Source organism: Ornithorhynchus anatinus, chromosome 5, assembly GCF_004115215.2.
Source record: "Ornithorhynchus anatinus isolate Pmale09 chromosome 5, mOrnAna1.pri.v4, whole genome shotgun sequence".
Classification (NCBI taxonomy): domain Eukaryota; kingdom Metazoa; phylum Chordata; class Mammalia; order Monotremata; family Ornithorhynchidae; genus Ornithorhynchus; species Ornithorhynchus anatinus.
In genome coordinates this window covers 79710697-79735956 of record NC_041732.1, presented here as the reverse complement: position 1 = coordinate 79735956, position 25260 = coordinate 79710697, and the positions used below count along the sequence as shown (strand labels likewise).

Below are 25260 nucleotides of genomic sequence, written 5' to 3'. Positions count from 1 at the left end.
ACAGTTGAAGTTGGAGGGAGAACAGGGATTGAATTCTCATTTTACCCTTGAGGAAACTGAGGACCAGTGAAGGGAAGGGACTTGCCACAAAGCAGGGAAAAGTCTTCTGACTCCCAGGCTGGGGCTCTCTCTGTCAGGCCAGGCTGCTTTGCTCCTGCTTCCACCACTGCCCCAGGGTTCGGCTCCCACGCCGGCTTCCCTGCCCCCTTGGCCTGCCCGCCGGATCCCTGGGGAAGGCAGAGGAAGGAAGCTCCTACCCGTCTGGCCAGCCTTGGCTCCAGCACCCTCCGTGGCCAGGGAAGAGAGTGGCTGCCCCTTCTCGGTGACCTTCTGCGGGGCCAGGACGTCCGCTGGTCCGTCGGGGCTTACGAGGAGTAGGGCTGAGGGTGACCCGTGGTCCCCCCCAGGCCTAAGGGTGGGCTAGCGCTGGGGGCCACTGCCTCCCTAAGCCACAGTCTTCCCATCTGGACAATCCCCAGCCCCTCGCCCACCCTGGCCTCCCGTCCCTCGTCCCCTGCTCGCCACTCCCATGAAGAGGTTGATGTCCGGCTGGGCCTGCTGTCCCCTGCCCTGGGGACAGAACCCAGGTCCTCTGCCTCCCAGGCCCGTTTTCTTCCCACTGAGCCATGCTGCTTCTCCATTCTTTCTTAACTCTTTCATTCAATATACTGCTAAATCCCGTTGGTTTTTCCTCCGCAGTTTTTCCAGGATCCGATCTTTCCATTCTATCGAACTATACTGGTCCAGGTGCTTGTCAAATCCCAACTTGACTGCTTGCATCAGCTTCCTTGCTTGTCCCCCTGACTCCAGCCTCTCGCTCCTCTCTGGTCTGCGCTTCGCTCTGCTACCTGAATCGTGTCTCTAAAACATCGTTTTACACACTCCTCAAAAAGCAGTGTTTGCCCACCCATCCCCACATCAAATCCCATCTCCACAAATCCCATCTCTCATCTCCAGGGAGATGGGATTGGCCAGGGTTCGTGGGACCAGATCGCTGTCTTCCGGGAGAGGGCCGGGGGCCAGAGGCTTGGGTTCCGCCGGCTCTGGCTCCTCGGTCCACACAGACCGGCCGGGGCACCCTGGTCTTGAACCCGCGACGCTCAGGCTGACCGAGCTGGGAAACAGGCCCCCAGCCTCCCTGGTCCCAGACTGGCTCACGTGGAACCTGCAGTAATAATAATAATGTTGGTATTTAAGTGCTTACTTAGAACAGAGCACTGTTCTAAGCGCTGGGGGAGATACAGGGTAATCAGGTCATCCCACGTGAGGCTCACAGTCTTCATCCCCATTTTACAGAAGAGGTAACTGAGGCACAGAGGAGTGAAGTGACTTGCCCACGGTCACATAGCTGACAAGGAGCAGAGCCAGGATTCCAACCCATGACTTCTGACTCCCAAGCCCGGGCTCTCTCCACTGAGCCACATGCCCCATCCTGGCCTAGTGGCTTGAGCTTGGTCTTGGGAGTCAGAATGACCTAAATTCTAATCCCGGCTCTGCCACTTGTCTGCTGGGTGATTTTGGGCGAGTCACTTCACTTCTCTGGGCCTCGGTTACCTCATCTGTAAAACGAGGATTAAGACTGTGAGCCCGGTGTGGGACAGGGACTGTGTCCAACCCAGTTACCTTGTATCTACCGCAGTGCTTACTAGAGTACCTGGAACATACGCACCACAATTACTATTATTATTATTATTACCCTCAGGGTGCCAGAACAGCCCCCGCTGGAGCAGGAATTGGATTTCCGAGTCTTTTTGACTTCCAGGCCACGCTGCTTCTCGGTTTCCTGGATTTGACTGATTTTCCTAGGATAGCGACTGCTCTAAAGTGTTTACTTACCGCTAATATGCCTCAACAGGTTGCCTGTGGCTCCTCTAGTCCTTAAACTCCCACGGATAGGGATCATCTACATCTACTCCTTTGTACTGTACTCTCCCAGGTGCTCAGTATAGCACCCTGCACTCAGTATAGCACCCTGCACTCAATCAGCACTCAATAAATGCCATTGATTGATTGATAGGCCCTTGGTGGAGGCTACCTCACTACAGTCTTCTGCCCTCCCTGCTTGGGTGGCTCCTGTTTCAATTTAATCAATCCATCAGCAAGGTGTAAAGGATAGAACACAGGCCCGGGAGTCAGAAGTCATGGGGTCTAATCCTGGTTTCGCCACTTGTCTGCTGTATGAGCCGGGGCAAGTCACTTCACTTCTCTGGGCCTCAGTTACCTCATCTAATAAAAGGGGGATTGAGCCTGTGAGCTCCACGTGGGACGGGGACTGTGTCCAACCCGATTTGCTTGTATCTACCCCAGTGTTTAGTACAGGGCCTGGCACAGAGTAAGCGCTTAACAAATGCCATAATTATTAATCAGTGGTATTTACTGAGCACTTATGGGGCGCAGGACACCTGGAAGTGTACACTTGATAAGCCCTTGGAAGAGTACAGTACAAGAGTCGGTAGACATGTAGACATGTGGGTAGACGGAGAAGCAGCGTGGCTCAGGGGAAAGAGCCCGGGCTTTGGAGTCAGAGGTCATGGGTTCGAATCCCGGCTCTGCCACCTGTCAGCTGTGTGACTGTGGGCAAGTCACTTAACTTCTCTGTGCCTCAGTGTCCTCATCTGTAAAATGGGGATTAAGACTGTGAGCCCCACGTGGGACAACCTGATTCCCCCGTGTCTACCCTAGCGCTTAGAACAGTGCTCTGCACGTAGTAAGCACTTAACAAATACCAACATTATTATTATCATTATTATGTGTACTGCCTTAAGTAAAATCAGTAGTATTTACTGACGACCCACTGTGTGCGTGGTAGTGTACTAAACAGGTGGGAGAATGTAATAGAGGTAGAAGATGTGATCTCTGCCTCACAGTTTACACTCTCTCCTCTGTTAGAGGAGAGAAAAGGAGGGAAAAGTGCTCAAATAGAAGGAATTTCAAATTCCTGAGTTCAGAGGTGCTGAGGAGGGGAAAAATGGCTGAGATTATAGTTGGGAGGAGCTGATTTAGAAGAAGAAAAACTAATCTGGAAAAACTTCTTGATAGATGTGGGATTTCAGAAGATGGGAAGATGTGTAGTTGGACAATTTGGAAAGGAGAGGGAGTTCCGGGCAAGAAATGGGGGTGTGAGTGTGGGGTCTAAAGAAGGAAGAGACTTGAGAATAAAGACTAGTTAAAAGGTGAACTGGGGAGAGAGGCGGAGTGTGAGCTGGGATGCGGTAGAAGAGAGAGAACCGGTAAGGGGGAGAGTGCTAATGATGGTGCTTACTCTGTACTGGGCACTGTACCGAGCGCTGGAATGCAAGGATCTCGGGGCGGACACAGTACCACGTGGGGCTCACAGTCTCAATCCCCATTTTCCCGATGAGGTAACTGAGGCCCAGAGAAGTGAAGCGATTTCCCCAAGCTCACACAGCAGACAAGTGGCAGAGCCGGAATTAGAACTCACGACCTCCAGGACTGTGCTCTAGCCACTTCGCCATAATAAAAGCTTCTGGCCCAACAGGGCCGTCTTCCAACACTTGGCCGTATCCTGAGGCAGGGAAAAATTTGCTTCGGAATCCCTTTCTGTATTCATCACGGTACGCCGCACAGGCGACAGTGTCAGGTGATGAGGTCATACGGAAGACTGTTGGAACCCCTCAAACCTAGACCGTTCCTCCAGAGAGACCACCCTGACCTCTTTCCTGCTCCCCAGCTATTGAGCTTCCCTACCAGGCCCCTGTTCACGCGGAAATTGCTTAAGTTCGCTTATTTCATTTTATTTTTTGCTATTTGTGAAGCGCTTACTACGTGCCAGGCACTGGTCTAATCTCTGGGGTAGATACAAGGTAATCAGGTTGGACACAGTCCCTGTCCCACTGTGGGACTCACATTCTTAATCCCCATTTTACAGATGAGGTAACTGAGGCCCAGAAAAGTGAAGCGATTTGCCCGGGGTCACACAGCGGACAAGTAGCGGAGCCAGGATTAGAACCCAGGTGCTTCTGACTCCCAGGCCTGTGCTCTATCCACTAGGCCACACCACTTCTCATACATTGTACGTTCTCATACGTATACATTCACTCAATTACTCTGATTCCACTATTTGTAAATATTTTTAGGTCCGCCTTCCCCATTAGAATGTAAGATCCTTCCCATCAAGGACGTATCTTGGGTTACTCTTGGTTTTCCCAAGTGCTTCATACAAGACAGCGTGGCTCAGTGGAAAGAGCCCGGGCTTGGGAGTCAGAGACCATGGGTTCGAATCCCAGCTCCTCCACTTGTCTGCTGTGTGACTGTGGGCAAGCCACTTCGCTTCTCTGGGCCTCAGTTCCCTCCTCTGTAAAATGGGGATTAACTGTGAGCCTCACGTGGGACAACCTGATGACCCTGTATCTACCCCAGCGCTTAGAACAGTGCTCTGCACGTAGTAAGCGCTTAACGAATACCAACATTATTATTAGTGAGTGCTCACTGAATTCCATTATTACCACCACTGAAAGCAGCGGGTCTTAGTGGAAAGAACGCAGGCCCGGGAGCCAGAGGACCTGGATTCTTATCCTAGCTCAACCGCCGACCCGCTGTGGCAAGCCACTTCACTTCTTTTTGCCCCCGTTCCCTCATCTGTAAAATGGGGAGTCTCTTTTTTTTATGGTATTTGTTAAGCGCTTCCTATGTGCCAGACACTGTACTAAGCCTTGGGGTAGATATAAGCTCATCAGGTTGGACTCAGTCCATGTCTCACATGGAGCTCACAGATTTAATCCCCATTTTACAGCTGAAGTAACTGAGGCACAGAGAAGCTAAGTGATTCATTCATTCAGTCGTATTTATTGAGCGCTTACTGTGTGCAGAGCATCGTACTAAGCGCTTGGAAAGCACAATTCAGCAACAGATAACAACAGGCTCCCAGCGTGGAAGAGGGAGACAGACAGCAAAACAATACCTGTTCTCCCTCCTACTTAAACTGTGAGCCCCACGTGGGACCCGATGATCTCGTACCTACCCCGTGGCTTAGTACAACGCTGGGCACTTAGTAAGCGCTTAACAAATATCACGGTTATTATTGTTACAACTACTTCTACTTAATAAAGGATGCGAGAGTAGTCAAAAGGTCAAGGTCCGAGATAGAGATTTAGGAATGACCCTCCCAGAGCGTAGCTCAGGAGAATGATAACGTATTTGCCCGAATGAAATAGTAAAGATACCATCCGATGCTAATGTGGCAGATTCAGCTTGATGTGGAGGGAAATAAGTAGCCATTGGAGGCTTCTGAGGGTTTGTGTTGAAGCGATGTTTTAGGAAGGTGATTCTGGCATAAGCTTGTGGTTATAACGCTCACGGTATATTTTAAGCACATACTATGTACTAATCGGGGTAGATAATAATAATAATAATAATAATGTTGGTATTTGGTAAGCGCTTACTACACGCAGAGCACTGTCCTAAGCGCTGGGGTAGATACAGGGGAATGAGGTTGTCCCACGTGAGGCTCACAGTCTTCACCCCCATTTTACAGATGAGGGAACCGAGGCACAGAGAAATGAAGTGACTTGCCCACAGTCACACAGCTGACAAGGGCCAGAGTCACGATTCGAACCCATGACCTCGGACTCCCAAGCCCGGGTTCTTTCCACACTGAACCACGCCGCTTCGGACACAATCCCTGTCGCGCATGGGGCGCCCAGTTTAAGAGGGCGGGAGAACAGGTATTTGATTCCCATTTTACAGATGAGGAAACTGAGGCCCAGAGGTGACATTTAGCTTAGGCACACAGTCTCGTGGCAGACCAGAGGTAGAGCTGAGTTCAGACCCCAGGTCACTCAGCTCCCAGTTCTGGGTCCTTTCTACTGGGCTCCGCTGCTTCCCAAACAGAGTGAATGTGAGAAGAGTGGAGCTGGGAGACCAGAGAGGAGGAGGAGGCCCAGATTTAGGCCTGGTTCGACAAGAGCGCGAACCAGGATGGTGGCTTTTTGGAGGAGGAAAGAGGGGCAGAGCCCGGAAACGCTCCGGAGGAAGGGACCTTGCGGCTTAAGGCTTCGGCAGATTGCCGCTGCCCTGACTTTGTCAACTTCTTTGATTTCAGATCACGCCCATTTCTGCCCGGTTCTGCTGCCCGCGGAGTCCCGGGAACAATTCGGAGCCGTTTCCCCCGCTGACGGGATTTAGCTTCTGGTCTCAGAACCTGTTGCGCTTCCCGTTTTCTTCCGACTTTCCCTTCCCCCGTGGCACCCTCTCACTTCCTGTTTTCACCTCTCCTGTGTCTTTCTTACTTCACCTGGCTTCCGAAACACCGCCGCTCCCAGAGATGTGGTCAAACAAGCCTCCAGACGTGCTCTCTCGTGCAAAACGTGGCTTCGTGGGAAAGAGCCCGGGCTTGGGAGTCGGAGGTCGTGGGTTCTAATTGCGGCTCCGCCGCCCGTCCGCTGCGTGACCTCGGGCAAGTCACTTCACTTCGCCTCAGTTACCTCGTCTGCAAAATGGGGATTGAGAGTGTGAGCCCCACGTGGGACAACCTGATTACCTTGTATCTACCCCAGCACTTAGAACAGTGCTCGGCACATAGTAAGCGCTTAACAGAGACCCTTATTATTATTATTTTTGTGATACGCGTGCCCCATTGCTTGCAAGCGTGTACCCACCGATGCTGCCCATTTAGCCGATGAGGAAACCGAGGCACTGGGAATGGAAACGACCCACCTGAGGTCATAGAGCGGGCAAGGGGTGGAGCCGAGATCGGCACCCAGGCTCCCTGGCTCCCGGCCCGTGCTCCTTCCGCCGGGCCGCCCTGCTTGAACCTCCCCGCCCCGGACCACGTCCCCTTCACTCCTCTCCCCCTCGGCCGCCCCTTGGCCGCAGACTCCCTAGCCTCTTCCTCAGACGCTCCCAGAAAGCCTCCCTCTTGGCTTCCTCCCCGGGCCAGTCCAGGCAGTCCCTGGTCCGGAGCAGGCGGGCCAGCCGGTGGTAGTCGGGGAGCCGGTGGCGGGAGACGGGCTCCAGGAAGAGCAGCAGGAGGCAGAAGTCCCCGGGGTTGGCCAGCAGGCGGGCGGTGGCCAGCCGCAGCTGCAGCAGGCACCAAGGGTCGCCCAGGGCTTGGGGGCTGAGCACGCACAGCACGGCCCGGCTGGCCGCCAGCCCGTCGGCGGTGTTGCCCGCCTCGTCCCGCCCCGGCTCGAAGTCCCGCTCGGGCAGGCAGAGCCGTAGGCCCCCGGTGCCCGGCGGGGCCCCCTCCAGGGCCGGGAGCAGCCGGCCGACCACCCAGGCCTGGTCCCGCCCGCAGTGGGACACGAAAGCGTCGTATCGGAACGGCCGGCCCTCGCCCCGCCGGGCCCCGGGCCCGCGCCATCTGGCCCGCAGCAGGGTCCGGAGGTGGAGGACCCAGGAGCTCCCGGCTCCCCAGAGGAGGGGCAGGGAACCCAGCAGGAGCAGCAGGCCCGAGCTGGCCAGGAAGAGCTCCAGCTCCAGGCCCTGAGGACAGTGGCTCTGGAGAAAGGAGAACAGCCGGGACTTGGGGGACGGGCCGGCCTCGGATTCGCACGCCTGGGTCTTGAAGTGCACGTAGGTGCCCGGGACCCCCGCCGCCCAGGGCCCCACCCACGAGTTGGCACACTGGCAAGCGAGGAACACGTTGAGGAAGTAGATGTACTGGGGCAGCTGGGGGCTCTCCTCCCGGAGGCTGCTGTCTAGCACCAGGACGGCCGTGTCGTCCAGCACCAGCACCCGCAAGCGGCCCAGGCCCCGGAAACCGGCGGCGGAGAGGGCCCCCACCCCTTTCCCCTTCAGAGTCAGCACTTCCAGCCGGGGTAACTCTCCGAGGAACGCCTGGAGCGCCCGGGGCCGCGGCCGGGACGGGGTCGGCGACGTCTCCAGCTCCAGCGCCCGCAGGCCGGGCGGGCCGGAGACCCGGCAGACCCCGGGGCAGCGCACCAGCAGGCTCTCCAGGAGCGGGAGTCGCAACAGGGACGAGCCCGAGGCCCCGGGGGAGCAGAAGTGCCGGGGGTCCACGTGGAGCAGGGCCAGGCGGCGGAGGGCGGGGAAGGCAGAGGAGACGTTGGGGTGCTCCAGCCGCAACCCCGAGCCTTGGAGGACCAGGGTCTCCAGGGCAGGGTAGGGGTCCGGGGGTGGGGAGCGCAGCACCAGCTCGTCCCCGGCCTGGATCTCGAGGCTACGCAGAGCAGGGCTCCGGGGCAGGGCCAGCTTCCCCGGGCCCGAGGTCAAGTCCAGCTGCAGGCCGGTCAGCCCCGTCGGGCCCCGGAAACGCCAGCCTTGGACGGAGGCCAGCTGGCCGCCCGTCAGGCTCAGGGCCTTCAGGGAGGCCAGCGGGGCCAGCCAACCCTTCTCCAAGGCCCCCAGCGGGTTCCCGTTGAGATTCAGGACCTCCAGCCGGCCCAGCCCCTGAAGCGCCCGGCCGCCCAGCCGGGCCAGCCGGTTGCCCCGGAGCCGGAGCTCCCGGAGTCGGGCCAGGCAGGAGAAGGCTGCGGGCGGCAGGACCCGCAGCTGGTTGTAGGACAGGTCCAGCTCCCGCAGCTCCGACCCGCCGGCCGCCCCCGCGGCCCCCGGGCACGGGGTGACCCGGTGCAGCAGGTTGTTGGACAGATCGAGGCGCTGGAGCTGGAGCAGGACGGCCAGGAGGCCGGGGGGCAGCTCTTCCAGGCTGTTGGAGTGGAGGTTCAGGCTCCGCAAGGAGGCCCAGTGGGTCAGGGTCTCTCCGGTCAGGTGACCCACCTTGTTCCACGGCAGCTCCAGGCCCCGCAGAGCAAAGCGGGCAACCGCTTCCCCCGGGGGGACGACCATCTGACCGTGGCCCAGGGAGAGGGCCTCCAGCCCGGCCAGCCCCGAGCCCAGCAGGTCGGAGGCCGCCATCATGGTGCCATCCAGCTGCAGCGTCCCCAGCCGGAGCCCCCGCAGGGCCCCGGAAGCCACCCCGCTCAGCCGGACGTTGTTAGACACGTCCAGCTTGTCCAGAGAGACGGGCCCCAAGGAGGACGGACCCGACGTCAGCCCCGGAAAGATCCTGGTCAGCCCCTCCAGCCCCGTCAGGCAACCGAAGGTGACCGTCAGCTGCCGGAGGCCGGCGGGGAGCTGGACGTCCTGACTCTGGTTGAGGCAGATGCCGCTGAAGGAGAGAACGCTGAGGGAGTCCAGGGGCCCCAGGGCACCGGGAGGCAGGAGGAAAGGCTCCTCCCTGTCCGATCTGCGGATGAAGGCGAGGTGTCGCAGGCGCCCCAAGCCCCGGAAGGCGTCCGGCGGGACCCTGGTGACCTGCAGGATCAGCCCCAGCATCTGCAGGCTGGAGAAGTTGGCGAAGGCGTCAGGGGGTAGGACGGGCACGGAGCCCCCCAGGCAGAGCCCTTCCACGCCGGGGGGCACGGCCTCCAAGGCCCGGGCCAGGCTGGTCACGGAGTAGCAAGACGCCAGCAGGCGCAGGCCGGTGTCCACCGGGCAGAGGGAGAAGTAGCGGGCGACGCGAGGCAGCTGGGCGCCTTCCACCACGGTGCAGTTGGGAGAGAGCCAGGCCCCGGTGGGGAGCAGGGCCGGGGAGGCCCACAGCAGCAGGAGCGGCGGGATGGAGGCGCTAGCGGCTCTTGGGCTCCCTGCCATTTTGGCCTCGGATCCTGCGCGGGGAGACACGTCAAGTCCCTAAATAACTGCCCGCTTCTCGTCCCCCCGGAGGGGAACCCCGACCCCTCTCCCGCCCCCGGCAGATGGGGCATCAGTCCCGTGGCTCCCTGGAAGGATCACGGGAGAGTTGGGACTAGAGTGGGCTGCGGGGAAGGGGTCTGCGGGGGGTCAGGCCTGGGGGTTAGGTGGGCTGGTTCAGCTAACCTGAAGGGCAGACTGGGACCTGAACCGCCATTTCCGTGCAGGGCTGGATTTAAGGTGGCTGGGGGCCGGGACCAGGGCAGGATTCACGTGGTTGGGAGCCAAGGGGACGGCTGGAGTAACACGGCCGGGGGCCTGGATTAAGGTGGTTAGGGGCTGGGACCGGGGATGGATTAACGTGCCTGGGCGACACTCCCTGTCTCTTTTGCGGGTTCCTCCTCTTCCACCCCCTAACTGTGGGGATCCCTCAAAGTTCAGTTCTGGGTCCCCTCCTATTTCTCCATCTACACCCACTCCCTCGGAGAGCACCTTCGCTCCCATCACTTCAACTACCGCTCTTCCCCCTTCCCCTTCCCTCAGCACTGTGCATATTTGTATATATTATTACCCTATTTATTTTGTTAATGAGGTGTATATCTCCATGATTCTATTTATCTTGATGAAGTTGTTTTGTTTTGTTCTGTTTTGCTTTGCTGTCTCCCCCCTTTAGACTGTGAGCCCGTTATTGGGCAGGGATTGTCTCTATCTGTTGCCCAATTGTACATCCCAAGCGCTTAGTACAGTGCTCTGCACATAGTAAGCGCTCAATAAATACTATTGAATGAATGAGTGAATGGTATCCAAATCTACATCCCCAGCCCCGATCTCTCGCCCTCTCTGCAGTCTCGCATTTTCTCCTGCCTTCAAGACATCCCCACTGGGATGTCCTAATAACATAATATGGCTGAAACCGAACTAATCTTCCCACCCAAACCCTGTTCTCTCCCCAGGTTTCCTATCACTGTAGACAGCACCGCCATCCTTCCTGTCTCGCAAGCTCTTAACCGTGGTGTAATCTTCGACTGTCCTTTCTCATTCCACCCACGTATTCAGTCCATCAATAAGTCCTGTCAGTTCCACCTTCGTAACCTTGCTAAAATCCACCCTCTCCTCTCCCTTCAAACTGCTATCGTATTCATCCAGTCACTTATCCTACCCCACCTTGATTACTGTATCAGCCTCCTTGTTGACTTCCCTGCCTCCTGTCCCTCCCCACTCCAGTCCGTACTTCACTCTGCTGCCCTGATCATTTTTCTACAGAAACGTTCAGGCCGTGTCTCCCCATTCTTCAAGAAACTCCAGGGGTTGTCCATTCACCTCTGCATCAGAGAGAAATGCCTCACCAGTGGCTTCAAAGCAGTCAATCACCTTTCCCCCTCCTTCCTCACCTCACTACTCTCTTAATACAACCCAACCCGCACACTTGGCTCCTCTAAATGCTAAACTTCTAACTCTACCTCGATTTCGTATATCTCCCCGCTGACCTCTTGCCCACGTCCCGCCTCTGGCCTGGAACACCCTCCAGGGGAGCAGCATGGCATAGTGGATAGAGCCCGGGCCCGGGAGTCAGAAGGTCGTGGGTTCTAATGCCAGCTCTGCCCCATGTCTGCTGTCTGATCTTGGACAAGTCACTTAACTTCTCTGGGCCTCAGTGACCTCATCTGTAAAAAAATGGGGATTAAGAGTGTGAGCCCCGTGTGGGATAGCGTCCCAAGCGTCCAACCTGGTTAACTTGTAGTACCTCGGCGCTTAGAACAATGCTTGGCACGTAGTGATTAGCAAGTACCGTAATAATAATGATAATTATTATTGGTACATCCGACAGTCGATTACTCTCTCCCCCTTCAAAGCTTTATTGAAGGCACAACTCTCCCAAGAGGCCTTCCCTGACTAAGCCCTCCTTTCCTCTTCTCCCACTCCCTTCTGCATCGCCCTGACTTGCTCCCTTTATTCGTCCCCACTCCCAGCCCCACAGCACTTATGTACATATCTGTCATTTATTTATATATATATTAATGTCTGCCTTCCCCTCTAGATTGTAAGCAAGTTGTGGGCAGGGAATGTTTTTCTTTATTGTTACACTGTTCTCTCCCAAGCGCTTAGTACAGTGCTCTGCACACACTAAGTGCTCAATAAATATGATTAAATTGAATTAATGTTGTTGGGAGCCAAGAGTAATGCTGGATTAATGTGACTGGGAACTAAGAGCAAGCCTGGATTAATGTGGCTGGGGGCTGAGAGCCGGGCTGGATTAAGATTCTATTTATCTATTTTGACGCTATTGATGACCGTCCGCTTGTTTTGTTTTGTTGTCCGTCTCCCCCTTCTAGGCGGTGAGCCCGCTGTTGGGTAGGGAATGTTTTTATCGTTGCGGAATTGTTCTCCCCAAGCGCTTAATACAGTACTCTGCACACAGTCAGCGCTCAATAAGTATGAATGAAAGAATGAATGAAGGTGACTGGAAGTCAAGAGCAGAGACGGATTAGGAACCCATCAGGGTTGAAGAAGAAAGCGGAGCAGGGGGATGCCGGGCCCTGAGACCTGCTACTCTCCTTCGCGGCACTGAGTCAAAGCAGTAGTCCCAGTTGATTCATCGACTCAGGCTCGTAGACGAGCGGAGGCCAAAGGAAAGCTCCACGGGCCGCTGAACCCATGACCTGTCCGACACCCTCAAGGGAAGGCAACCCCTCCCCCGCCACCCAGGGAGATGGGGCTGAACCCCCAGAAGAGCACAGTCTCTGGGGGCGGGAGGCAGGAAAGGAAAAAGAGGGATGTGGGAAGCCGGCCCCAGGCTGAGGCAGAAGTGGACATCTCGATGACAGAGGTGTCGGAGTCTCACTTCTTCCCGGCCTAGACATCAGGATCCCTGGGTTCTGTTTCTGGCTTGGAGGTTCACTGAGCTGCGGTTTCTGCGGGTGGCCGTTCTACACTTCAGTTTCCCCATTCGCTGCCCTCCCTGTCACCCGGGGCCAGGGGATCCGGGAGCCACAGAGGAGCTCAGGTAAGTGCTCTTTCCCATTCACACCTGGACCTTCCCTCTCCCGGGGCCTTCCTTTCTTCCCATCTGGAACAGGGGCTTGGAGAGCCTTGGGGTACAAAAGCGAAGTCCAGAATGGACCTCAGGAGAGTTGAAGGGGCCCAGAGCTCCCAGGATGATTGCCCAGGGCCTTCCTTCCTCAGCCCCCAGCCAGATTGGGGGCCCCCGAGCAGCAGATGTTCGGACAGAGCTAGATAGGAGGAGCTAGGGGACTCCTGACTTTCTGTTCTGGGAACTGCAAGGTGTGGGGAAGGGGTCTGGAGCAGTCTGAGGAGAAGAACCCCTGATTTAGAGGAATCAGGACTGAAAGGGGACTTCCAGTGAGTGGGGAAGTTTGAGAGATCCTAATTGGGGTGTGAATGTTGGGAAGGAGCTTTGGTTAGAGTTTTTGTTTGGGGGAATCTTGGAGGTTCTCTGGGATTAGGCTTGGATGAGTGGGTCTCTGGCTGGGGGAGTTTAGGGCTGAGCCACGTCAGGCAGAGGTTGAGCTGGGCCAGTCTGGGGCTGAGCTGGGCGTCTCTGGATGAGGGAATATGGAACTGAGCTGGTGTAGTTAGGGACTAAACTGGGGCCTCTGATCAGGGGTGTCTGGAGCCTAGATGGAAAAGTCCGTGGCTGAGCTGGGGTCTCTTAGATGGGGGAGTCTTGGACTGAGCCGGGGTAGTTAAGGGCTAAATCGGGACCTCGGGCTAGGGGTATCTGAGGCTGAGCCGGTGTCTCTGGATGGTGGGGTCTGGGGCTGAGCCATAGAGGTCTTCGCCGAGATGGGGTTTTCAGGGCTGACTTGAGGGTCTCTGGACACGGAGTTTAGGGATGAGCTGGAGCCTCTGGCCTGGGGAGTCCGGGGTTGGTGGTGGGTAGTCGGGTGCTGAACCCGGGTTTCTGGATGGTGGAGGCTGGGGGCTGAGCTGGGGCATTCAGGGGTTAAGCTGGAGTCTTTGTACATGGGAATCTGGGGCCTGTGGAGTCTGGAGCTGAGCTAGTCAGCTGCTGAACGGGGGTCTCTGGATGGTGGGGTCTGGGGGTGAGCTGGGGGAGTCTGCAACTGCCCTGGGGTATTCGAACATGGGAGTCTGGGGCGGAGCTGAGCTGAGGTGAATCTGCAGCTGAGCAGGGGCAATCAGGGACTGGGCTGGAGTCTCTGGATGTGGGAGTCTGGGACTGAGTTGGAGTAGTCTAGTTGTCTCCGGCCTCGGGAGTCTGCGGTTGAGCTGGGGTCATCTGGGGCTGAGCTTGGAGCTGAGCTGCGGATTCTGGACCAGGCAATCCGGGCAGATGGCAAACGGAGCCAGGAGAATAGCCCCATCGCCATGTGACAGTGACCCTCCGCAGCTTCTGCAGCCGAGGGAGTCCCCAGACCATGGGCTGGAAGCGGGTGGACTGAGGAGCGTGGGGCCTCTCCTGCCTAGGGTGGGCACTCTCTGACTCTCTCTCTCTCTTCCCAATCCTTCCCCTGTTGCCCTTTCCCCACTCCAGTGTTCCAGAGAAGACTTACCCAAGAGCAGGAAGAGGGAGGGATCCCAGGTTGGACTCCCAAGATCTTTCTGAGCTGTACTCCCCGAACGCCAAGCAGAGAGAAAATACTTCCTCCTTTCCAGCTCTACCCCTCCCTCCTGGGATGAGAGGCTTGTCCTCCGCCGCCCCCGTCCATACAGCACCTGCTCTTTCTCTCTCTCTGGCCCTTATTTCACCCTTGGACCTCATGCTTAGGGCAGGGGTTTCCAGGACCCAGGGTTCCTGGGAGAACTGGGAAGAGGGCTGGAGAGGGAAAGGAAGGGCTGACTCCCAAGCAGACTCCGAAGCCTTTTTTCATTCATTCAACCATATTTATTGAGCTCTTACTTTGTGCAGAGCACTGTACTCTGCACAAATGCAGCAATAAAGAGAGACAATCCCTGCCCCCAAAGGGCAAGCCTCATGGTGTAGGGGATAGAGCACAGGCCTGGGAGTGAGAAGGTCATGGGTTCTAATCTCAGCTCTGCCACTTGTCTGCTGTGTGACCTTGGCCAAGTCAATTCACTTCTCTGGGCCTCAGTTCCCTCATCTGTACAGTGGGGATTAAAACTCTGAGCCCCACATGGGACAGGGATTGTGTCCGACTTGATTCGCTTGTAATATTAACAGTAATAATAATGGCATTCGTTAAGCACTTACTATATGCCAGGCACTGTTCTAAGCACTGGGTGGGGTGGGGGGGAATACAAGGTAATCAGGTTGTCCCACACGGGGCTAACAGTCTTAATCCCCATTTTAATAACAATAATAACGTTCGTATTTGTTAAGCGCTTACTATGTGCCGAGCACTGTTCTAAGCGCAGGGGAGGATACAAGGTGATCAGGTGGTCCCACGTGGGGCTCACAGTCTTCATCCCCATTTTACAGACGAGGGAACTGAGGCCCAGAGAAGTGAAGTGACTTGCCCAAAGTCACACAGTTGGCAAGCGGTGGAGCCGGGATTAGAACCCATGAGCTCTGACTCCCAAGCCCGGGCTCTTGCCCCTGAGCCACGTTGCTTCTCTGGTAACTGAGGCACAGAGAAGTCAAGTGACTTGCCCAAGGCCACACAGCAGACAGCTGGCGGAGCCGGGATTAGAACCCATGACCTTCTGACTCTAAGGCCCGGGCTCTATCCACTAAGCCATGAAAGACGGCAATCCAAGGACAGAAGAAGCACAGATTCCAGTTCCCAGTCTGGAGCTTGTCCACCGTGTGACCCTGGACAAGTCATTTAACTGCTCTGGACTTCAGTTTTCTCATTAATTAATTAATTAATTCATTCATTCAATAGTATTTATTGAGCACTTACTATGTGCAGAGCACTGTACTAAGCACTTAGGATGAACAGGTCGGCAACAGATAGAGACAGTCCCTGCCATTTGACGGGCTTACAGTCTAATCGGGGGAGACGGACAGACGAGAACGATGGCAATAAATAGAGTCGAGGGGAAGAACATCTCGTAAAAACCGATGGCAACTAAATAGAATCGAGGCGATGTACAATTCATTAACAAAATAAATAGGGTAACGAAAATATATACAGTTGAGCGGACGAATACGGTGCTGTGGGGATGGGGAGGGAGAGGTGGAGGAGCAGAGGGAAAAGGGGAAAAAGAGGGTTTAGCTGCGGAGAGGTAAAGGGGGGGTGGCAGAGGGAGTAGAGGGAGAAGAGGAGCTCAGTCTGGGAAGGCCTCTTGGAGGAGGTGAGTTTTAAGTAGGGTTTTGAAGCGGGGAAGAGAATCAGTTTGGCGGAGGTGAGGAGGGAGGGCGTTCCGGGACCGCGGGAGGACGCGACCCGGGGGTCGACGGCGGGATGGGCGAGACCGAGGGACGGCGAGGAGGTGGGCGGCAGAGGAGCGGAGCGTGCGGGGTGGGCGGTGGAAAGAGAGAAGGGAGGAGAGGTAGGAAGGGGCGAGGTGATGGAGAGCCTCGAAGCCTAGAGTGAGGAGTTTTTGTTTGGAGCGGAGGTCGATGGGCAACCACTGGAGTTGTTTAAGAAGGGGAGCGACACGCCCGGATCGTTTCTGCGGGAAGATGAGCCGGGCAGCGGAGTGAAGAATAGACCGGAGCGGGGCGAGAGAGGAGGAAGGGAGGTCAGAGAGAAGGCTGACACGGTAGTCTAGCCGGGATATAACGAGAATGAAAATGGGAAAATGGGAATAATTATCTGCTTTCCTGTCCTCTTAGACTGTGACTACTATGTGGGACTGGGTCTGGGCCTGATTTGATTATCCTGTATCTGGCCCAGGGATTAGCACAGTGTCTACACCACGATTATGATGATGATGTTGGTGATTCCCATCACCCATAGCATGTCCCACACTACAGCCGTAAGGCTGAGCACAGTTATTCTGTGTCAAACTCTGTTCTAAGCATTGGGGTAGGTACTGGATAATTAGGTCGAACACAGTCCCTGCCCGACATGAGGAAGAACATGTATTTACTTCCAATTTTCCAATTGAGGAAACTGAGGCATAGAGCGGTTAAGTGATTTGCCCAAGGTCGGTCACACAGCAGGCAAGGGGTGGAGTCAGAATTAGAACCCAGGTCCTTCTGACTCCCAGGCCCTTTTCACTACGGCACTTATACTATCCCTCGCTTATACTTCCCCAGGGGAAGCAGCGTGGCTCAGTGGAAAGAGCCCGGGCTTGGGATCAAAGGTCATGGGTTCGAATCCGGCCTCTGCCACTTGTCAGCTGTGTGACCGTGGGTAAGTCACTTAACTTCTCCGTGCCTCAGTTTCCTCATCTGTAAAATGTGGATTAAGACTGTGAGCCTCAGGTGGAACAACCTGATTACCCTGTATCTACCCCAGCGCTTAGAACAGTGCCCTGCACATGGTAAGCGCTTAAGAAATACCAATATTATTATCCCTCTTTGATTTCTCTATCAGCCTCCTTGCTGATCTCCCTGCATCCTGCCTCTGCCCACTTCAGTCCACACTTCACTCTGCTGCCTGGATCATTTTTCTACAAAACCGTTCGGTGCGTATTTCCCCACTCCTAAAGAACCGCCAGCGGTTGCCCATCCACCTCCGCCACAAACTGAAACTCCTCACCATCGGCTTTAAAGCACTCAATCACCTCGCCCCCTCCTACCTCACCTCGCTCCTCTCCCAGCTCCCACACTTCGCTCCTCTAATGCCAACCTACTCATTACACCTCAATCCCGTCTATGTCGCTGCAGACCCCTTGCCCACGTCCTGCCTCTGGCCTGGCGTGCCGTTCCTCTTCGTATCTGACAGACAATTATTCTCACCACCTTCAAAGCCTTACTGAAGGCGCATCCCCTCCAAGAGGCCTTCCCTAAGCCCTCCTTTCCTCTTCTCCCACTCCCGTCACCCTGATCTGCTCCCTTTATTCACCCCCACCTCAGTCCCGCAGCGCTTACGTACATATCTGGAATTTATTTATATCAATATCGGTCTCCGCTTATAGATCCGGGCAGTAGAGTGAAAGAGGGACTGGAGTGAGGAGAGACAGGATGCGGGGAGGTCAGCAAGGAGACCGACGCGGTAATCGAAGCGGGATATGACAAGTGATTGGATTAATGCTGTAGCAGTTTGGATGGAGAGGAGAGGCTGGATTTTAACGAGGTGGTGAAGGTCGAACCGACAGCGCTCAGTGATGGATTGAATATGTGGGTTGAATGAAAGAGAGGAGTCAAAGACAACGCCAAGGTTACAGACTCGTGAGACGGGAAGGATGGTGGAGATACCGCTGGGAAGGATGGGAGAGTAAAAGAGGGGGCAGGAGGAGGGAGACATGGGAGGAGCAGGGAAAATTTTAAGCGGATCATGACTGATGATTTGAACTTTATTGATGAGGTACGTGGCCAGATCATTAGGGACAAGAGAAGGTGGGAGTGGGGGGGACAGGGGATTTAAGGAGGAAGTTAAAAGTCTGAAACAGCAGTGTGAGCAATGGGTTAGAAGAATGGCTAAGTACTATTGCCGGGTGGATGAAAGGGCAGAGGTAGAGTAAGTGAGGATGGATTCGAGATGGACAAGGTAAGCCCGGTGTCCGGAGGAATTATTCTGTACTTGAGCATGAAAGCGGAGGAAATGACAGTGAAGTTCAGTTCCGTCTCTCCGGTCCATTGTCCCGCCTCCGGCCAAGAAGTCCCCGCAGAACATCTGAATAGAGGAAGCGGAAAACCCTCCAGACCTCGCACCTTACGGAGGAGAAGGTCGGATCCAACCATGAGGAAGGGCGGAGGGGTGAGAGACTCTCACTCTCGGCTGAGGTGATTCCTCCGGACAGTGAGACGGCCTCGGGAAATCCACTGGGAAGAGGCCGGGCCACGTCTCCCTTCCCCCCTCCAAATGCCAAGATTCCTCTGGACCTCGGACCTCGCCAACCAGGCCTCTCCTCTGCTGGGTCACTTGATCTTCTCCCAGGACTCTGCTCAGGGCTCCCATGATGTCCTTGTCGTGGAAGCTGTAGATCAGGGGGCTGACCAGGGGGCTGACCGTGGCGTAAGCCTCCAAGACCCTCTTGTCCTCGAAGGAGCACGGCGTAGTGGGAGAGCACGGGCCTGGGAGTCAGGAAGTCATGGGTTCTAACCCCAGCTCTGCCACTTGTCTGCTGTGTGACCTTAGGCAAGTCACTTCTCTTCTCTGTACCTCAGTTGCCTTATCTACAAAATGGGAATTGAGGCTGGGAGCCCCACATGGGAGAGGGACTGTGTCCAACTCCATTTGCTCATAACCAACCCCATTGTCTCGTACAGTGCCTGGCACATAGAGAACACTTAAAACCATCATTAATTTATTCTCCCACTTCAAGAAGTGGCTCACCTCCTCCAAAAGGCCTTCCCAGACTGAGCTCCCCTTTTCCCTCTGCTCCCTCTACCCCCCTTTCACCTCTCCGCAGCTAAACCCTCTTCTCCCCCCTCTCCCTCTGCTCCTCCCCCTCTCCCGTCCCATCCCCTCGGCACCGTACTCGTCCGCTCGACTGTATATATCTTCATCACTCTATTTATTTTGTTAATGAGATGTACATCACCCTGATTCTATTTACTTGCTATTGTTCTAATGAGATGTTCTTCCCCTCGATTCTATTTATCGCCATCGTTCTCATCTGCCAGTCTCCCCCGATTAGACCGTGAGCCCGTCAAAGGGCAGGGGCCGTCTCTGTTACCGATTTGTCCATTCCAAGCGCTTAGTACAGTGCTCTGCGCATAGTAAGTGCTCAATAAATACTATTGAATGAATGAAGCTGATGGTGGTGCTAATTGGATGTTGAATGGGAGAAATGGTAGAATGGACAGGCTGAGCAAACGTGGATCCCAAAGGTGACTATGCAGATCTGGGTGAGGATAATGAGGCAGGACGGGGCTATGAGGAGGAAGCAGACAGGATGACAGCCCAGACTCCTCCACGGCCGAGGTGTCCACACAGACAGCCCGGGCCAGGTCTGTCCCGCTTGGAGTCGCAGAAGGGGAAATGGAAATTGAAGGAGGTGGGCACCGCGATGGGGAGGATGCCCCGGACTGGCTGTCCGCCAAGAGTAGCAGGTAGGGGAATGGGCGGCGGGGGGGTCACGAAGCGGTCGTAGGCCGTGACGGCCACGATAAAGCACGCCGGACGGGGGCTGGCGCATCGGGGGGTGCGCCAGCAGTGGTCAGCGTGAAACCCGTCCAGGAAGGACAAGCTGGAGCCCCCCTTGAGGAGTGGATCTGTGGGAAGCCTGGGCCCGGCTAGCGAGAGGGCAGAGACCACCAGGCTGAGAACGGAGATGGACAACTGCGTCTCAGCCGGACCCCGGATGACCCCAGGGAGTCGCAAAAACAGATGACTAGATCTGAAGCTATCGGGCTGAGGGCAGAAGAAAATTTGACGACCCGTGAAAACCCCTTCCCTGCCTTGCCGCCAACCCCAGTCTGGACCTCCCCCTCTCCAAGCCCCCCTTTGGCGTAGTGGATAGAGCACAGGCCTGGGAGTCAGAAGGTAATGGGTTCTAATCCTGCCTCTACCACTTTGCCAGCTGTGTGACCTTGGTCAAGTCACTTCACTTTTCTGCACCTCAGTTACCTCATCTGGAAAATGGAGATTAAGACTGTGTGCCCCACGTGGAAGAAGGCTGTGTCCAACCTGATTTGCTTGTATTCCTGCCCAGGGCTTGGTAGAGTGCTAGGCACATAGTAAGTGCTTCAGAAATACCATTATTATTATTGTTATTATTTGCCAGGCTGCAGAGGAGCAGGGCCAGGTCTCAGGAGGTCACTGTGGCTCTTGAGAACACTGGATATCCCTCCACTGAACCTAGAGCAACTGGGAAGCAGAATGGTCCAGCGGAAAGAGCACAGGCCTGGGAGGAAGAGGATATGGGTTCTAATTCTGGCTTTATCCGTTGGGTGACCTTAGGTAAGTCACTTTACTCTGGGCCTCAGTTAACTCATCTATAAAATGGGGATTAAGACTGTAGCTCCACATTAGGAGATGTGAGGCATATAGAAGAGAGCAGGGGTCTGGGAGTCGGAGGACATAAAAATAATAATAATAATAATTGAGGTATTTAAGTGTTTCCCATGTGCCGGGCACCCTACTAAGCTCTGGATTGTCACAAGCAACCCCCTCCTCCTTGGCTTGTACCAACCAGGACTTTCCTGGACCGGGGGAGCTTCAGCGACATATAGTAGACTCAAACCACACCACTGACCACCGAGTTTACTGTGGAAAAGTTTTTACCAACGTGCAAGGGAGTGACACATGCTCACTCTCACTCACTCCACCAAGAGTCCAATGCCAGTCAGCTGGTCAAAGGAGCCCGTTCGGCCAATGCTTCTTTCTGCTTCCAAGTGCTGCTGCTTCCAAGTGCTGTTCTTCGGCTGTTTCTCCTGCTTCAATACTTGCTCCTCTCCGAGTGCTTCCCTCTGCAGGCTTCGACATGTCTTCCACGTGCTTTATATATTTCCCCCCCGTCAAGTGCTTTAACCTGACTGCCTTTTATCTGCCATAGGCGATGCATCTGTGGCCCTACGTGGCAGTCATTGTTTGGCCCAGGCCCGTTACCGTGTAGGACATGGAACGACGGCCCCACCTCCTTCCATGCTCCACCCTCACGAGCAGCAATCACCTGACTCAGGTAGAGCCCACCAGCACCTTCACCAGTCTCTTCCATCTCGTTATTCGCGGGATCACAGTCACCAATAAGGCAGCTTGATGTGGGCTCACCCCAGATACAAGATAAATCAGGTTGAACGCAGTCTTTTAATCCCCATTTTACAGAAACTGAGGAATGGAGAAGTGAAGTGACTTGTCCAAGGTCACACACCTGACCAGTGGCAGAACCAGGATTAAAACTCAGGTCCTCTGACTCCCAAGCCTCTGCCTTTTCCTCTACTCTGCCTGTGCCACTTTGCTGTGTGACTTTGGACAAGTCAACTAGCTTCTCGGTGCCTTCTTCCCTCATCTGTAAAATGGGGATTCAGTAACTATCCTCCTTCCTACTTAAACTGCGAGCCCCCTGTGGGACCCGATTATCTTGTATCTTCTCCGGTGTTTAGTACAGTGCTTGACAGAGTAAGCGCTTCATAAATACCGCAACTATTATAATTATTACTATTGCGGGACACGGCCTGTGTCGAATCTAATTAGTTTGTACCTAAAAGAGGGTTCATCAAGGGAGGCCTCTTGAAGGAGATGTGACCTTGAGATAGAAGAGAACTTAAGGAAGAAGAGAGCCGTTTGAGAATCTTAAAGCCGTTGGTAAGGAGTTTCTGTTTAATACGGAGGTGGGTGGGTAACCGGTGGAGGTTTTCAGGAATGGGGAGATAGAGAGCAAACCTTTTTTCAGAAAAACGATCCCGGAAGCAGAGAGAAGTATGGACTGGAGTGGAGAAATACAGGAGTCAAGAAGGTCAGAGAAGAAGCTGATGTAATAACCAAGGCGGGAAATGGCAAGTGCTTGGATCTGGGTGGTAACAGTTTGGATGGAGAGGAAAGGGCGGATTCTAAAAATACTGCGAAGGTAGAACCGACAGGATTTCGTGACATATTGAATGTGTGGGTGGAATGAGAGAGATGAGTCAAGGATAATGCCAAGGTTATGGGCTGGTGAGTCAGGGAGGATGGTGGTGCTGTCTACAATGATAGGAAAGTCACCGGGAGGACAGGGTCTGGGAGGAAAGATAAGGAATTCTGTTTTGGACAAGTTAGGTCTGTGTTATCTGTGGGATATCCAAATAGAGATGCCCTGAAGGCAGGAGGAAATATGAGACTGCCAGAGAAGGGGAGAGGTCAGGACTGGAGAGATAGATTTGGGAATCATCCATGTGCAGATAATAGTTGAAGTTGTGGGAATGAACAAATCCTCCACTTGGATTTCCCCTTTTTATTTAGCCCTTCCTCAGCCCCACAGCACTTACGTACATATCCGTAATTTATTTATAACAATATCTTTCTCCCCCTCTAGACCGTAAGCTCGTTGCGGGCGGGGAACGTGTCTGTATTATATTGCACTCTCCCAAACGGTACAGTGCCCTGCACACGGTAGTGCTAAATAAGTACGACTGATTGAGTCCCCGAAGAAGGGGGGGGGTGGATGGAGAGTAGAAAGAGACCCAGATCGGAGCCCTGAGGGACTTCCATAATTAGAGGGTGGGAGGCAGAGGAGGAGCCTGCAGAAAAGCCTGAGAAGGAAGGGTCAGAGAGGTAGGAGGAGAAGCGGGAGAGGACAGTGTTAGTGAAGCTCAGGAGAATGACTGGCTGAAAACTAGACTGTCCAGAATCAAACCACATGACTGGCCACCCTAGCCACAGATGAGGGTGGATCCCAATTGGGTCCCTCTTCTCCGCTGAGCTGGGCAGGACAGAGATCGGCTGGGCGTCCACGGCCACCTCCTGGGTCTTTCCCGAGCCGACATTTTACCACTTTTTAGCTCTACTCCCAACTATGAGGATTCCGACGAACTTTGGGAGAGAATAATAATAATAATAATGGCATTTGTTAAGTGCTTCCTATGCTCCGGGCACGGTACTAAGCACCGGAGTGGATACAAGCAAATCGAGTTGGACACAGTCCCTGTCCCACCTGGTTCTCACAGTCTCAATCCCCGTTTTACTGACACTAATAATTTATTATGGTATTGGTTAAGCGCTTACTGTGTGCCGGGAACGGTACTATTCGCTGGGAGGGGTACAGGCAAATGGGATTGGACACAGTCCCCGTCCCGCAAGGGGTCTTAATATCCATTTTACAGATGAGGTAATTGAGGCACAGAGAAGTGAGTGACTTGCCCAAGGTCACACAGCAGACAAGTGGTAGAGTCGGTATTAGAAGCCAGATCCTTCTGACTCCCAGGGCCGTGCTCTATCCACTAAGCCCGGCTGCTTCCCCTATTTTCCTAACTTCTTGAGCAGTAGGGAGAAGAGACACGAGGATTGGGGGAGACGGATGTCTTGTCTTTGCTGTCGAATCGCCTCCAACCCATAGCGACTCCACGGACACATCTCTCCCAGAACACCCCACCTCCACCTGCAATCGTTCTGGTAGTGGATCCATCGAGCTTTCGTGGTAAAAATACGGAAATAGTTTACCGTTGCCTTTTTCCCTGCGGCAAACTTGAGTCTCCGCCCTCGACTCTCTCCCATGACGCGGCTGCCCAACACGGGTGAGTTTGGACGTCGCATTTTGCCTTCCACTCGCTAGCCACTGGCCAAGCTAGGAAGGGAATGGACAGGCCTCCGCTTGACTCTCCCTCCTGTAGCCGAGACTGGTGGAGGACTGGAAACTCTCCAGGTGCCACCCTGAGAGGGGAGGCGGATATAGGGAAGAGAAAAGAGCAGGGACCAGAGTGGAAAAGTACTGGAGAAGCAGCGCGGCTCAACGGAAAAAGCCTGGGCTTGGGAGTCGGAGGTCATGAATTCGACTCCCAGCTCTGCCGCTTGTCAGCTGTGAGACTGTGGGCAAGTCACTTCACTTCTCTGGGCCTCAGTTACCTCATCTGTAAAATGGGGATTAACTGTGAGCCTCACACGGGACAACCTGATTACCCTGTACCTACCCCAGCGCTTAGAACAGTGCTCTGCACATAGTAAGCGCTTAACAAATACCAACATTATTATCTGTGTCCTCTAATCAAAGCCATAGAGCTTTCTTGGTAAAAATACAGAAGTAGTTTACCGTTGCCTTCTTCCCTGCGGCAAACTTGAGTCTCCGCCCTCGACTCGCTCCACGACTCCCAACTAAGAGCACCCCGAGCATTCCTGAGCCCCTTTGGCTACCCTGAAACCCTTTTCAGAGTCCTGCTTGCTCCACTTCTTCCTCCCTCTACTTTCCTCCGTTGAACCTTCTATCCCACATCACGTTGAGCCGTCAGAGCCCATAGAGGGTTGAACGAGGCAGAGTTTCCCGTTTTCAGCTGCCCGTGTTTCTTCTCCCCATCTTCTCTCTCCCCTCCCTCTCCCACCGTCCCTGGTTCCCTCTGCTCCAGCTCTCCTGCTATTCCCGTGTGACCTCTCCCCGACCACCCCCCAGATCAGGGGCCAGGTCCCTTCCCGGCTTTCCCTAGAAGGAGGCTAGGATCCGGGGTCACGACCCACACTCAGTTGTATTTATTGAGCGCTTACTGGGTGAAGAGCACTGTACTAAGCGATTGGGAGAGTTCAAAATAACAATAAAACAGACACATTCCCTGTCCTCAACGAGTTTAGAGTCTAGAGTCTTCTGCTGTGGCTCTGTATCCCAGACCAGGAAACAGGTGATCTGGATCATTTCTTTAAGTATTTGTCTCTGTCCTATTTCCCCACCCTTTCTCACTCGATCAGTTGGATTTATTGAGCACTTACTGTATGCAAAGCACTTTACTAAGCACTAGGGAAAGTAAAATTCAGCAGAGTTGGTAAATGCGATCCCTGCCCATAGGGAGCTTACAGTCCTGTCTTCTAGACCGTGAGCCCACTGTGGGCAGAGATTGTCTCTATCAGTGCTGAATTGTACTTTCCAAGCGCTTAGTGCAGTGCTCTGCACACAGTAAGCACTCAATAAATAGGATTGCATGAATGAATGACAGGGGCCGGTACAGAGCTCCCTTTACTTCCTCCTTTCCCTGCGTCCTCACCTCTTCTCTCGGGAAGCAGCTTGGCAGAGTGGATAGAGCACGGG

At 54.6% G+C, this 25260-nt stretch overlaps 1 protein-coding gene across 1 annotated transcript; it reads right to left on the bottom strand.

Annotated features, from left to right (window-relative positions):
* Positions 1–6798: 6798 nt before the first annotated feature.
* LOC100086770 (toll-like receptor 12) lies at positions 6799–21276 on the bottom strand. The gene is made up of 4 exons (XM_029065978.1): positions 21232–21276; positions 19623–19970; positions 18497–18653; positions 6799–9590 (listed from the first exon to the last, which is right to left on the bottom strand). The coding sequence occupies exons 1-4, from the start codon at positions 21274–21276 to the stop codon at positions 6799–6801; spliced, it is 3342 nt and encodes a 1113-aa protein (XP_028921811.1).
* Between the last annotated feature and the right edge of the window lie 3984 nt (positions 21277–25260).